Raw genomic sequence first — 16087 nt, forward strand, 5'->3', positions numbered from 1 at the left:
AGTGTACAATTCAGTGGTTTTGGATACATGACATTATGCATTTTCTAAAATTATGGTAAAATATATGTAACATACAATTTGCCATTTTAACCATTTTTAAGTGTACAATTCAGTGGCATTAATTACATGCACAGTGCTGTGCAACCATCACCACTATCTATTTCCAGAACTTTTTCCTCACCCCAAACAAACTCCATAACCACCAGGGAAAAACTCCCCCATTCCCCGTTCCCCTAAGCCCTAGGTAAACCTCGCATCTACTTTTCTGTCTCTATAAACTTGTCCTTGTGTGAGCTGTTTCTTTTTGAGCAACTCATTGCTTCGGTGAGATCTTAATCTATTAAAACGATTGCTATTTTGCAAACACCTGGAGGAGTTTTCTTTTCTATTTGCGTTGCTGTTTTGGGGAGTGGTACCACACCCTCCGTAAGGTTTGCTCACAGGCAAGGCAGCAGGGGCCTCAGTCGGGGCCACCTGGGTTCTTATTACGCCGCCTTCTGAAGCCAGCTCTGCTTCTGTGAAGTGGGGGTAGTAAACATCCACCTTGGGGGGCCGCCCCGAGGCTGCAGAGTCCCGTGGGTCAGGCTGCTGGCATAGCACATGGTGTGGAGCGGTTGTGCTGAGTGCGGCTGTGACCGTCACTACAGTGAACTTCCAAGAAGATAAGGTGAATCTCATTTTTCCCGGTACTGGGGACAGTGATAGATAAACAAAGCGGGCTGTATGGACTTACCTCAGATCCTTGGGTGGCAGTCTCTCTGTGTTGACAGGAGGAAAGAGGCAGAAGTGTGTGGTGCCAATAAAATCTTTTTTTATAGAGAACAGCAACCTAGAAGTCCTCTTAAGAAAGCACTTCATAACTGTTTTCGTACCTTACTTCAAAAGGTCTTGCAGCGAGGTTGGATTGTGAATGAGAAGAGAATACGTCTCTGTGTGTTGGTCGCACTCATGTGCACTGAGCCTCAGGATGCTGGTGAGGCTGTGTGATTGGTGAGCAGCAGAGTGAAGTGGACACCTCCTCCATTCGTCTGCCACCAGGAGCATTTGTGTTGTCGTTTTCCCCAGGAGCCCGCGGTCATGCCAGAGCGAGGAGGTCAGGGGAGGCAGAATGGAGGCGAATAATAGCAGTGCCAGGCTTCCCTGGTGCCGGGCTTCCCTGGTTGAGAGTCTGCCTGCCGATGCCGGGGACACGGGTTTGTGCCCCGGTCCGGGAGGATCCCACATGCCACAGAGCGGCTGGGCCTGTGAGCCATGGCCGCTGAGCCTGCGCGTCCGGAACCTGTGCTCCGCAACGGGAGAGGCCACAACAGTGAGAGGCCCGCGTACCGCAAAAAAAAAACAACAAAAAAACAAAGCAGAGCCAATTATGGGACCCTTCCTTTCCGATGGGCTGGCTTTCCCAGGAGCTCGGTATTAGCTGTCCTTTAATTTTATGTTAATGGTGCTTGAATACAGGAGCAATGTCCCCTGTCCCCTCGGTTCTACCAAAAATGGATCTTGAACCAGGGATAGGGAACGTAGCTCATCACTTGTCCTAAACCAGTTAGAACTATTGTGGACGCTGCTTCTTTTTTTTAAAAAAATATATTATCCCATTGCTTCTGTCTAACTACCTATCTATCTATCTATCTATTTACTATTTTTGGCAGTGTTGGGTCTTCATTGCTGCACGCAGGCTTTCTCAAGTTGCGGCGAGTGGGGCCTACTCTTCGTTTCAGTGCGCCAGTTTCTCGTTGCGGTGGCTTCTCTTGTTGTGGAACACGGGCTCTAGGCATGCGGGCTTCAGTAGTTGTGGCATGTGGGCTCAGTAGTTGTGGCTTGCGGGCTCTAGAATGCATGCTCAGTAGTGGCTCATGGGCTTAGTTGCTCCGCAGCATGTGGGATTTTCCTGGACCAGGGATCAAACCCGTGTCCCCTGCATTGGCAGACGGATTCTTAACTACTGAGCCACCAGGGAAGTCCCTGGACGCTGCTTCTTAATTATTAAGAGTCTAGGGAGTAAGCCTTCTAATAGAAGCGGAGTCCATTCTCAACCTCTTCCATATTGTGCAAATTTTGGAGTCAGGTGCCATGAAGAGTAAGAATCACACTGTTACGAACGCTTAGAGCAGCCTCCCAGATTCTGGAAGACTTGAAACCAATTGCTCCCTAGTTTACCGAATGTATTTTTCCCTGGTACACAGGATGTATTTTATCCTCATATCCCTTAACCAAAGCCCTTTATTTTGTCCCAACTCATGTTCATTTTACTTTGGGTTTCCCAAATTACTAGGATGGAAAGAATCTCCAAGGATTGGCTTGGTTTGAATGCCCTGAAAGTTAGCACACTGATTTTCATAAAGGTGAAAGACAAGGCAAGTCTAGGGCACATTATAATATCCTGAAGCCTTTAGTGTGGGGCTTTTCAAGACTGGGAACTTAGTGCTTGTTTCCAAACTAGTTGCTGACTTCTCCAGGGAAGGGGGTGCTTGCCTCAAGCTGATTTTGCCTTATCTAATTTCTGCCTTGCGGTCTTGTTTGCCAAAAAGATTTATCAGGCAAGCTGCTACCGTGGCTTTGTCAAAAGGCTACTTTTTAGAGAAACCTTGAAGGGCACCCACTCCACATACCTCTACTTGGCATGCCAGCCCTGTGGGCCCCCAGGGGCTGTCCACATGTAGGCCCGTTCTAGCCTTGTATTTGCTCTGGTTGCTTTAAAGTATATGTCCCTCTGGTTAATTGTTACGATAAACAAGTAATTTGTTGAGGTTAAAAAAATCAATCCCTGGATATTTGTTTAAACAGCTTGCCTCCTCCATAGCAGGATATCATATTAGTTTCCTATGATTCTTATAACAAATCACTGCAAGCTTGGTAGGTGCCTTAAAACAACAGAATTTATTCTTTCACAGCTCTGGAGGCCAGAAGTTTGAAATCAAGGTATAGGTACGGCTGTGCTCCTTCCAGAGGCTCTGTCTCTCTAGCATCTGGTGACTGCTGGCCCTCCTTGGCTTGTGGCCGCATCACTCCAATCTCTGCCTCCATTGTCCCATTGCCTCCCCCTCTTTGTGTGTCCTGTCTCCCTCTACCTTTCTCTTATAAGGACAGTTGTGATGGTGTTTAGGGTCCACTTGGATAGTTCAGGATATGTCCTCATCTTAAGGTCCTTAACCTAATTTCTAGTTATATCTGCTAAGATCCTTTGTCCAAATGAGGCAGTGTTCACAGGTTCTGGGAATTAGAATGTGGATATATCTTTTTGGAGGCCCACTGAATAGACATGTTGGTAGTGAAGTCAGCATTCTTAGGTATTCCTTGCCTTGCTTTGGCCCTGGCTATGAACAAGTAGGTAATAGTTATTTCCAAGACTATTTAACAGTTAATTTATACGATTCAAGGGTTATCGGTGAGGGACTTCCCTGCTGGCGCAGTGGATAAGACTCCACGCTCCCAATGCTGGGGGCCTGGGTTCGATCTCTGGTCAGGGAACTAAGATCCCACATGCATGCCACAACTAAGAGTTCACATGCTGCAACTAAGGAGCCAGGGAGCTGCAACAAAGGAGCCTGACTGCTGCAACCAAGTCCTGGTGCAACCAAATAAATGAATAAATAAATATTTTTTTAAAAAAGGGTTAGCTGTACTCGAAGAAATTTAGACTAGCTAACAAATATCTTCTCCAACGAACATCTTCCATGGTTCAGAGGATTTCACCTGCATTGACTGTAATTTCTGACAGCAGCCGTGAGGGGGTAGGTAATAGTGTCCCCATTTGAGAGCTGAGGCCATCTGCTGAGGGCCCCAGAAACCGCAGAATCAGGGATAACCCAGGTCTGTCCGCAGCTGGGAATGGATTCTTCCTCCACAGCAACAGTCTCTAAAAGATACAGTTCTACAGTTAGTGGCACATTTTCTTAAGAGATAATGCTAATAATATCTTTGAAAGATTTCTTTGTCTCTGTGTTTGGCTTGAGCAGTGATTCTAAAGGACATTGACTTTGACCCTTGGGTTGTGGGGGACTGTTTTCCTCTGACATTTTACAATCTGCTGTTTTATAGGCCCTGCGGACGTTGCCTTTGTACAAGGTTTAGTTTAACACTTTTATTTGATGTACTTTGATATGGTTCATTTGATGGAGACTGTTTACATGAGCTGCTGGTTTTCTTTCTTCTTTCCTTTCTTTCCCCCCTCCTTGTTGCTTGTGTATTTCTCTGCTTGAGAAGGGACGTGAGTTGGCTTCGGGACAAATGTCGGGTAATGCTGTATTTGTCAAAACATCAAGTGGCTAGATGGAAATTGCACGTGCCCCACCCCCCGCGTGAAATGGAAATAGCTGGTGCCCCAGTAATGCTCCTGTAGCCAGCGGTTGCCCTCTTATTTTACACGAGAGCTTTAGTGAGCAAAACAAATGAGCTTATTTTGTGAGAGATGTCTGCATGCTTCCTACCCTGGATGATAAAATCAGTTTTTTATAGCGCATAAATATGTATAATGATGAGCCCTTGCATACAAGGTTCTTAGGAAGTGCTTTTACTGCTGTGCCCTGAAGGAAATACCAAGACCATTTGCAAGTACAGTAGAGCTGGCAGTCGTTAAAGGTTTCAATTTTCCTTTGCAAGGCTTGGGACTTGGGGTGAGGTACAAATTAATTCACTGCTCAAATTGTGTTGAGATTAGATTTTACTCGACATTTCAGTATTCCAGTCTTCAGTGGTATAAGAGGAGTGCAGTTTTACTTGGAAATCTCTTTTTTTTTTGAGGTAAAGCTTTTTAGGAAGAGAAGTGTAGTCTTGATGAAAGCAGATGAGCAAATGCAAATTTTTACTCATTTATTGAAATACTGAGTTTCTAGATGGAAGAATGAGAAGCTTAGAGGCTGGAGGATTTTCCTTTTGCTCAGGCAAGACACCAGAATAAACACTGTTCTCCTTTATGAAGACATGCCGTAACATCAGACATCCTTCTAGATCATTCAGGCCTGTGTGTATGTGTACAAATCTGACCTATGTAAAATAAGCATTCAGACACCTCAGTGTCTCGCTCAACCCTGAGATGCGCTGAAGCACTGGCTTTCCTGATGGTGATCATGGTGTGTGGGGGCAGGTGTGACTGGAAGGCTCGATGCCCAGGTAGCCCAGATAGCAGCTCTTTCTGCACTGCAAACATGGGAAGGTTGACCTTTTGACCTGTGGCTCTATGGCTCTCTTCTCTGCTCGGTCATCCTAGTTGCCTTCCTCAGTGTACCCAAAGCTCTTCTCAGACAGCAACATCATTTCTTATATCTGGACTCTGCCCCATCACACAAAGCTATAATTTTAATCAGATCTTAAAGCATCACCAAAAAACCCCATGGACAGCAGGCTCTCTGTTTCACATGGAGGCTTTGGAAGTAGCTCAGGTTAAAGCCCGATGGGAGTGGGTACCCAGCAGAGAGAAGGCAGGAGCCTTTAGTGTAGGGCTTGTAGTGGGAAGCTTTGGATCTGAGTCTGTCTCTGCTCCCATGATGGCCAAGGGTGAGCCACTGGACTTGGGAAAACCTGCTTCCTCATTCCTTGTATGACAGGACTGATGCCTGCCTGTCCTCCAGACACCAGAGGATCAAATGAGGCTGAATGTGCCATAATAAATACTGTTATTTTAGTCAGGGACTTTGTCCTTTAAAAAAGTAATATATATTTTTCCTGACTGAAACACAAATTACCCACTTGTAATTCCACCAGCCAAAAAGAAAAAAAAAAAAGCTGTCATTTTAGTGTTATTTCCTATTAGTGTGTTTTCTATCTCTATTTCATTTATTAACTGAGCTGTACTATTTATATAGTTTTGTAACTTAAAAAAATACAGTAAAGGATTTTACAGAAGATAGTAAAACTAGTGGTTAGCAGCATCATGTCACTCACTGGCCTTCAGTGGTTTGTCAGGTGGATATATCATTGTCCACTTATAACCTAACCTTTGTGTTGGGCCTTTTGTCAGATGCACGTCCACTGCGCTGCCCTGGGCATTACTGGGTTTTCTGCCAGTTGCTTCTTAAAGTGGCCCTCAGTGCACCTCACTGATTCATTGTCTTTCTCTGCCATCAGTTAACAGCATTGGAAAGCATGCTGCTGCAGGAGCAAAATTAAATATTTTGTTTCATTTCTGAATAGAATTATTGGCTTTACACATAGACTCGGTCATGCAGAATTTTAACAAGCTGTAATGATCTTTTCGATTCCCCGAGGATTGAGCCTACGTGCAAAGTATTCCTGATTGACCTTCAGAACTTCCTGTGTGCATTTTTTTTTCAAAGGATATATCCAGCCATTTCTTTTCCATAGCACTTTATTTATTTATTTATGCCCCATGGCATGCAAGATCTTAGTTCCCCGGATCAAATCTGCACCCCCTGCAGTGGAAGCGCGGAGTCTTAACCACTGGACCGCCAGGGAAGTACCCCTGTGTGCATTTTTGAATATCACCTTTGCCCTTTTTGCTTTCTTGAGCACAGCTGCATAAAATGGGTTAATACTGGCACTGTTTTGCAATCCTTTTTTATTCACTGGACAACTAGGGAATGGTTCAGATAAGCCATAGTCCAAGGCAAGCTATTGTGTCATCAAAGAATAACGTTTGATCTTAGTGTACTTCTTCTGAGCTGCTCAGTGTGTTTTGTGGTTGCCAGAATCTGGCTCTGAAACTTGTTGGTAAGGTCGGAGAATTTTGATAAGGTTGAAGACATCTGATTCTTTGTATGTATGTGAGTGTTCTTCCTCCCAATGTTGGCCAGCCTTGGGTGCTGCTTTAGTGGTTAAAGTTGGTGATGCTGGAGGTGCTGATTTGTGGCCAAGTCACAGAAAGGGTTGGACTTTTGCCAGTGAGTTGCCAAGAGAGTAGTTTAAGTAATCTTTTTTTTACTTTCTTCTTAAAAATGAGAAAAACAGCTGTCAGCAATAATTTTCCCCAATTTATCTCTTGCAGAGAACCTAGTTGCATGCCACAGTTCAGCTCCTGGTTTCCGGGAGTGATGGAAGCCTTATGTTATTGCTTCCTGGATTTCGAGGTAGTCCTTGGTGTTTGTTGTAATCGTTTTGTGTTTTTCTAAGCAAAATGATTTACTGTAAACAAATCATTAAGACTAATACTTTTTTGGACAAGTTGACACAAGTCATTATTATCCAGCTGACCATTGAATCATCATGAATGGCAATTAACACAGCCTTGAACATACTCTTTTGCTGTGAACCCAGTGATTTCAGTTCCCAGATTCTGAATCAGTAGGGCTTAGGTGGGGCCTAGGAATTTACATTTCTGTCCAGATGCCGATCTGGGGACTAGGGAAGCACATTTTGATAAGTGCTCAAGGTTCTAGACTCTTAAGGAGCTTTATGTCTGAAATGAAATTCTGTGACTACGGGCCTTCTTACACAGTCTAGGTCACAGTGTCATATCGCTCTGGTCAGAAAAGAATGTTAGCAGATGGCTTTTCATGAGTGCCATGCAGCATATGGGCAGCAGAGGTGGGTAGCTGTTTGGGACATAAAGCCATTGTACACAGCCTATTCTGTGTAGCCTATTAAATTGGCTGAGCTGAATTCATCCAGCCTGCTGAGTGAATGACCCCGAGTATGTTGTGTTCTACCCTTGGATCTTTCTAGACATGTTTGAAAGCCGAGATAAACAGCATTACCAGTATTATCATAGAACATTAACAAACTGACAAATGCCAAAAAGAGTAAAATTTGTGTCATAGCATCTAGAATATGAACTTGAGTCATGTAGTTTACCAGGATAGAATCCTGGTGTAAAATTGGCCCTTGTATCAAATGGGGATTTTAATTTTAGTCTTTGACAGAGTTCGTGTCAGTCCTTTGGAGAATAAGTGCTAAAATAATGTTTCACCAGGAAGCTTGCAGGAACGTGGCAAGGGCCCCACACAGCCTTGAGTGTCTTTACCAAATTACAGCCGTCTTGAATCATCACTGAGATAGAAATAACGTTTCATGCAAGCCTTGGTCCGAATGTGTTTTTGATATCTGCAGATGAAAGGCCTCTTGGAAGAGACTGTTCTTCAATACAATCACAGGGAAGGAACATCCTTTCATGTGTTTTATCAGCATTTCTGCTTGCCTAGTGCATTTCCTCATATGTTAAAATGAAAACTGTCCAGTCAGATGATCTACACTTGAGGTATTTTATCAAATCACTCTAGGGAGTCAGTGTAGGCCTTTTGACAGCCAGTTTGTATGAGGCATGCATGCAATGAAATGTTTTAATTTTCCATCAAGAGGGCAGGGGTGCTACCAGAGCAGTGGCTTGCAAACCGTCTGACCTATGGGGGCAGGGAGGCCCTGGCGAGTTTACTTTGGTTCTGTTCCACAGACGCTCAGCTACAGTTTTAGAATTGGTTTCCCAATTGTATGGGGTGCAGTCTGCCAAGTCACATACAGAATTGGTTTTCGTGTTCTTCCAGGATTTGGGGCGATTCACTTCTCTCTAAAGCCCAGGCATGAAGGTGGAGGCGTAGGGAATGAGTGAGAAGGGCTATTAATATAATTCATCTGAAATTTGAAAGGGGTTTCTATTTAGTTAAAGTATTGAGTAAGCAAACAAGGTAGTGTAGGATTAACTAACTTGAAAAAATCTTTTTGAGTGTTTTCACTGAGAATAAAATTTTACTTAGTTTAAGCAGAAATGATACTTAAAATCCAGATGAAATATTAGAGAACAAATAGCCAGTATAATGCTCGACAAAAGATATCTTAAAAAAATTCTTTTTAAAATATTTGCATGGTGAGAGAATTGGGAAAGTCTGCTTTTTAACTGTCATCCTTGTTTGTATTTATAGGACAGTAGGTTTTCTAAACTCGTTGAGGCCACGTGATCTTAGGAGGAAAACAATATTTTAAAAAGAAATAAAGCAATTGCAGACTCAACCTTGTGATTTCACTTTGTATTCGTCTCCCCCACAGCAGGTGAAGTAGTGCATAGGGTACACAAGATTGATTCTACTAGCATTTTCAATTGGACTTTCTCTAAGAAAATCTCTGGTTATTTCCCCTGGGCCTCTTGGTTCTGGTAGCCTCTATTTTCTTTCTTTCTTTTTTTTTTTAAATTTATTTTTTATTGAAGTATAGTTGAATTACAATGTGTTAATTACTGCTCTACAGCAGAGTGACTCGGTTATATATACATACATTCTTTTTCATTTTCTTTTCCATTACGGTTTATCACAGGATATTGAATATAGTTCCCTGTGCTATACAGTAGGACCTTGTTGCTTATTCTATTTTCTTTTCTTTTTTTGGCTGCGCTGGGTCTTCGTTGCTGCGCGCGGGCTTTTCTCTAGCTGCGGCGAGCGGGGGCTGCTCTTCGTTGCGGTGCGTGGGCTTCTCCTCGCAGTGGCTTCTATTGTTGCGGAGCACAGGTTCTAGGCATGCGGGCTTCAGTAGTTGCAGCACGCGGGCTCAGTAGTTGTGGCTCGCGGGCTCTAGAGCGCAGTCTCAGTAGTTGAGGCGCACGGGCTTAGTTGCTCCGCGGCGTGTGGGGTCTTCCCGGACCAGGGATCGAACCCATGTCCCCTGCATTGGCAGGCCGACTCTTAACCACTGCGCCACCAGGGAAGTCCCTCTATTTTCTTTTTTAAGTTTAAAAAATAATAGTAAAAGGAATTTTTAAAAACAAAGTTTCCCAAAACGATTGGCTTTTTTTCGGGGCAGGGGGTGGGCAGTAGTTTTTATTTTTGGTTTAATGACATCGGTGTTTTACAAAGCTGTCAAAATAGTATAAAATTTCGTGCTTTTTTAAAAATTAAAATTGTACCACAAGTTATTGATGTTTTGAAGTTTTTGAAAATTATCTTGAAGTTAATTTTGATCGTTTAATATTCTGTTGAAATGATGAACTGTCATTTACCAACCCCCACATAAATTGAACCTGGAGGTTGATTTTGATTATTGGTGCATTTGATGGTATAGCAGTGAACATCTTGGTGATTCAGCTTTTATTCTTCTGTTGAAATTTGGGTACACGTTTTAAATTGTTTTTATGATGCTTGACTTTTATATGTTCCTTTAACTTTCACTGAAAGTTTTCTTGATGTGGTTTTTAAAGCTGGGAGCCATCTCTAAATTTACTAGATGGAGAATTGAAAATTATGTGAAGCATAAAAATAACCTTATAACTGAGGACTAACTTTTCAGGTTCTGGTTGTCAGTAGTAATAACAGTTACTTTCGAGGGGAACCTACTATGTGCTAGGTGCTTTATATGTCTCATTGTCTTCTGGCATTGCAGACAGTATTCATTAAATTGGGTAAGCCAGCTACCAGAACCAGAATTGTACGCTTGAGACTAAATTAGTGAACTAAAAATAAATTTGGTTTCTTAGCCATAGGATTTGGTTTATTAAATTGTAGGCTAGGCAACAAGTTCTCAAACCACAGAGTACCAGGACTTCATTTTTTCTGGCATTAACAGAACAGTGGTATTCATGCTGATGGTTCCATTTGTAAACCAGATCATGCCCTGCCTGGCTTTTGAATGCCTGGTAAAAATGTGCCTTAATTGCGGGTCAGTGAAGCCAAACTAATTGCTTGTTGGGCACTTGGATTGCCTTTTTAATTTGCTGTATAATGCGGTCCCTACCAGAAATGCACAATATGTTATCTAAATAAAGCTCATTAAAATCATCTTACAAACAGAATTGCCTGATATCTTGTCCATAATCATGCAAATAAAAGCAAATTGAATGGCATTACAGAGAGCTGTAACTTAGAAGTACTCTTTTAAAAGTGCCTTTGTATCCATTTTGGAAGTATACATAAATGATTGCTATGGTTTATATCCGTGTGATAGGTTTTTTTTTTTTAAGCAAGGATTATTTTGCTTTGCGCTCTTAATATGTTTTAAATGGCAGTAATGACATGAGCTTTTGAGACGGTCACTTATTTAAGACCGTGCAGTTCACCCAGTAAGATTAGTATTCATCCAATGACTGCATTCAGTTAAAAAAAAAAAAAAAAAAGACATCAGTGACACGTTTTTAGCTCACAAAACACCAATCCATAGGGATTACCTTTACAGGTGTGGGAACAGTTGTTCATAGGAGGTTAAGATGGTTAGCACTCTGTAGTACTTGTTTTCTCTCAGTTTCTCTGGACCAACAAGGCAGCTCTTTGACTCTTTGATTACTAATTTTTTTCATTTAGCTAATACTTATTGAGTAGCTCCTGAGTGCCAGGAGCTGTTGTAGGTGTTGGGGGTACCAGTTTTTTTCTTCTATTTGTGATAAATATTTAGCCCTAGAGAAAAATGTGAAGTGAATCTTAAGACCCTTTAAAATGATTTTAGAAATAGGGTAATATAATTAAGAAGCTTCTGCAAAAGAATTTAATAGATGCCTATATCTTTATTTTTTTTTAGCTAAATAAACATGCCTATATCAGTCTTTTTTTAATAGAAGTTAGTCCATTATCCGTTTTTCTTTTCTTTTGGTAGGCTATTTCTCATGAGAGTCATGGATATCCCCTATCTAAACTTGGAAGGACCAGACTGTAAGTGAATTTTTATTTTCTCGTTACATCTGCATATTTAAGTGTGTGGTCTGGAAGGGATAACAGGAAAAGTATTACTGAAGAAAGAGCTTTATTCACTTAAAAATAGCCAGTGATTTTGTGGTTGATATGAATAGTATGCTTAAGTTAATGTTACCCTTGGGCCTTGATTAACTCATCTCTTTACTTACATTTTCCAGTTTATACATGAGTGGAATTTAAAAAAAATATGTCTTCTCATCATTACTTCATTTTCACTCAGAACTCTAAATTCATAATTTTTTATAAATATATATGTAATAGATTTTAAGATGTGCTAGCCATGTCAATAACAGTACATTTTCTATTTTCCAATTATTTGAGTATGTATATATTTAAGTTTAATGGGTGGATTTTTTAATTTTTTTTTTTCATTGAAAACCTCAGAAAGCCAGTCTGTTTGGGAGGTGGTTGCTTCTTCAGCTTATTCTTTTCCGTTGCTGTTTTCCTAGCCTGGTTTATTTGCCTTAATATATGCCGATAGGCATAGAGAAATGGGTGAACTACACTTTATACTTGATGATAATAATCATTGTAATAATAGTTTGAGTACATACTGTGTTGCACTCCATATTAGACTTGCGTTTAAATCTGTCATTCTCACAGCAATTCTATGAGCTGAATATCGTCATCCCCAATTTATAACCATGCGTGGCTGGAGTGGTTAGGTCTCTTGCTTAGAGTTGCACAGTTAAGTGGTGGGTCTGGGATTAGAAAACAAGATTGTGACTCAGGACTGCCTCTGCTCAAACACAGTCCATTTAACTTGGACACTGCATTATTATTATTATTATTTTAACTAAATAAACATATGGACAACTAGATTAAAAGGAGAAAGTTAAATGTTTAGTGAAACTTCTTGAACAGAGCAGTCTTTTTCTTTTTTTCTTTAAATAATTTTCCCAGGAACTTTATGAGCAAAGATGTTTCTGCATAGAGTTGCTAAGGTTCAAATTGTTGTGGGTTCTGTAAAGTATCAGAGCGTGAGGCCTAAGCTCAGATGGCAGTGTCCTTCCAGTCAATCCCAAGAATGCTTTCAGGGGTCATTTGGTAATCATGAGGCATTCATAACGATTCCCCAAGTTAGCCAGGGCTTAGCTTCGTCAAACAACCACTGGTCTGTTGTCCACTTTTCAGCTATTAACCTTTCATCAAAAATTTGTCTTGTAGTGCAGCCTAAACGTGATCACGTCCTCCATGTGACATTCCCCAAAGAATGGAAAACCAGTGACCTTTACCAGCTTTTCAGTGCCTTTGGTAAGTAAAGCACAAGTACAGCTATACTTCTAGGATCCTGCTCCTCTTTTGGTCTAGATAGTCAAAGGTATACAGATGGCTTTAGCTTGGGCACAAACAAGGATTAATATGCAAGGTTGTAATCTCACTCATGGAATTTCTGGAGTTTGGTATGCTGCTGTCTTTGTGCTAATGTGATCTGAGGAACTTTCGCTAGCATCCCACAATAGAGTGCTGTTATTAATCCATGGAAAGCAAGATACAGTTACTATGACTGCCCCTTACGGCCAACCATGGGAAATAAGTCTGAGCTAAGGATAAATTGTTTTTAAGATTAAATTCAGAGAGAATGTCTGTTTCATAAGGTCAGGCAGTTGCTGCTTGACATCGAATAGTCCAAGCAGACAAGCACAGATGTTTGAGAGGACCAAGATACGTGATATGTATGAGGTAAGGCGGTTCTTCTGTTACCTTTTTATCAGGTCAGGCAATTAGCTTAAATTGAACAGTCTTCTGATTAGGGTTTATAAAGACCATTCTGATTGTAAGTCTTCAGCAATGTCTCTTTATTTTAACAAAGTATTTAAGCTATCGTCTTTGGAAATTCGTGAATAAAGTGGAGGCAGCAAAAACCTAAATGTCCAATAATAAGAATGTTCAGTGAATGTTTATGTGTCTCCCCAACAGACTAGTATGTAGCCATTTTAAAAAGAGTTGAAGAGTTTGTTAAAAGATGGTAAAGTGTTTATATTTTAACATTTATAGTAAAAAGCAGATATAAAGTAGGATTCCTGTATAACTAACATTTTTTTTTAAACTGTGTAGAAATCAAACTGAAAGGAAGCATCATGCTCTTATCACTGAATGTTTCAGATAGGATTGTTTTCTTCCTGTTTATGCTTTTCTGTATTTCCTAAAATAAGCATATATTAGCTTTTATAAGTACAAAACGTTACACACTTAATTTTCAGGGAAGTAAGTGAACGTAGGTATATTTCTGGAAAGTTATCCTAATCTTTGCAGATAGTCTAAATGACTTCTGAAATTCTAGCCCTGCTTTTTTTTTTTTTGGCTGAGTTGGGTCTTCGTTGTGGTGCGCGGGCTTCTCATTGTGGTGGCTTCTCTTGTTGCAGAGCACGGGCTCTAGGCACGCGGGCTTCAGTAGTTGTGGCACACGGGCTTAGTTGCCCCGCAGCATGTGGGATCTTCCCAGACCAGGGCTCGAACCCGTGTCCCCTGCATTGACAGGTAGATTCTTAGCCACTGTGCCACCAGGGAAGCCCCTAGTCCTGCTTTTTAATTTAAATGCAGGTACAGAAATGCAGTTGAATTTCACAGCTCATTTCTTTGTAAAGCTTTTTATGTTGTTTCCCATTCTGTATTGCTTTTACCCCGATTTAGTCAAACTTTAATTAGCTAAATTAAGCAGAATGCTCTGAGTAGAATTTTTTTCATTTTAATTAAAAAAAGATGAGCTGTGTGATATTGAACAGGTAACCTCTCTGTATCTGTGTTTCCTTCTCGGAGATGATGATGGTGATGATGATACTGCCTACTTCATAGGCATGTCATGAAGATTAAATGAGTTGATCCATGGAAGGCATTCAGAATAGTATATGGCATATAGTAACTACTTATGAAATGTTAAATATTATTATTTATCTAAAAAACCTACAGGGTAGAGAGGTAAGGAAATAATAGCGAGTAAATTTTATAATTGAGAAAGTCCTGGCACCCACTGTGCAGCAGGAAGTGAGTTTTTTCCTGTGGTGGAGAAACAAAGCAGTTTTCAATATTCCTAGCCTTTGAAAATTTTAGTAGATATTAAAAGATTTTTTTCATTGCTAAGTTCTGGTGATGTTTACCTATTTTTAAAAATTCCAGTTTTCTGTATTTTTTTAGGAAGAGTGGTAGCTGATAGATCTCTGCTTTCCCTTGGTTTTCTCAAGCTCCCCGCCCCACTGCTCCTCTCCTGCCTCTCTTCAGGTCTCCTGCATTCCATTCTGTTTGTGTTTCGCTTTTTTTTTTTTTTTTGGTTAATTAGTGGCACACATTGTTTTTTTTAATATTTTTTTTAAAAAAATTTTTGGCTGCATCGGGTCTTAGTTGTGGCATGTGGGATCTTTTATGCAGGCTCTTTGTTGCAGCGTGGGCTTCTCTCTAGTGTGGCGCGCGGGCTTCAGAGTGCATGGGCTCTGTAGTTGTGGCTTGCGGGCTCAGTAGTTGCTGTGTGCAGGCTCAGTTGCCCTGCGGCATGTGGGATCTTAGTTCCCTGACCAGGGATCGAACCCATGTCTCCTGCATTAGAAGGCAGATTCTTAACCACTGGACCACCAGGGAAGTCCCGCATTTCACCCTTATTGAGAACTTGTCTCTGTATGTGAAAATCATTTTGTTCCACTATACTGCTTTCTGTCCCTCAGTGTTTTTCTTTTCTCTATTAGTCTGTCTTGGTTTCCTCTCTCCGACGCCTTCTTTATCTCATCCTCCATCCCCTACCTGTTTTCTTTACCTGACCTTGAGATCATCATTGAATTTTTCTTATTTCTTGCTACATTGATTCATTTCATGTTCCCTGTTCATAATTTTCAGAGTTTGAATCTCTAAAAAGAAATAGTTGTGCTTTTTTTTTTTTTAGCATACGTGGTCTCTGATTTTTATTAGTGATCTTTTTTTTTTTAATATACCAGGTTCATGGATTTTGAGTCTTTTAGTACATGAACGTGGTATATTCCTTCATTTATTTAGGTCTTCATTAGTTTTTGTTTGTTTTTCTATTTTGGCCTGACTGCACGGCTTGCGGGATCTCAGTTCTCTGACCGAGAATTGAACCCAGGCCACGGCAGTGAAAGTGCCAAATCCTAACCACTAGACCACCAGGGAACTCCCTATTAGTGATCTTGATTGGAAAAAAGTCTCCAGCCCTGGCATGAGATTGGGTTGAACGATAAACTGCCTCAGGATTTAATCCAGAAGAATTTTTCTTTTGTTTTTAAAACAATTTTTAAAACTGCTTCTTTTTTCCTGGTTTGTCGTTTTCTTGAAGTTTTTTTTTTTATTTATTTTTGGCTGCGTTGGGTCTTCGTTGCTGTGTGCAGGCTTTCTCCAGTTGCGGTGAGCAGGGGCTACTCTTCATTGTGGTGTGCGGGCTTCTCATTGTGGTGGCTTCTCTTTGTTGTGGAGCACGGGCTCTAGGTGCATGGGCTTCAGTAGTGTGGCACATGGGCTCAGTAGTTGTGGCACATGGGCTTAGTTGCTCTGCGACATGTGGGATCTTCCCAGACCAGGGCTCAAACCCG

The 16087-nt window shown here is 41.1% G+C and overlaps 1 protein-coding gene across 8 annotated transcripts in view; it reads left to right on the top strand.

Moving 5' to 3' along the window:
* PARN (poly(A)-specific ribonuclease) overlaps window positions 1-16087 on the top strand; it is a 161549-nt gene that overhangs the window by 43438 nt on the left and 102024 nt on the right. For 7 of the 8 annotated variants that reach the window (XM_089896129.1, XM_089896128.1, XM_089896126.1 and 4 more), the window contains 2 exons: window positions 11458-11513; window positions 12723-12809. In XM_089896129.1, the coding sequence (XP_089752255.1) occupies window positions 11458-11513; window positions 12723-12809 (143 nt within the window). Of the gene's footprint in view, window positions 1-11457; window positions 11514-12722; window positions 12810-13153; window positions 13239-16087 lie in introns of all 8 variants that reach the window. The other variant, XR_016387810.1, reaches the window with a different exon arrangement.

Source organism: Delphinapterus leucas, chromosome 15 (assembly GCF_059928025.1).
Source record: "Delphinapterus leucas isolate spDelLeu-1000000601 "Yukka" chromosome 15, BTC_Dleu_Yukka2, whole genome shotgun sequence".
NCBI classification, from domain to species: Eukaryota; Metazoa; Chordata; class Mammalia; order Artiodactyla; family Monodontidae; genus Delphinapterus; species Delphinapterus leucas.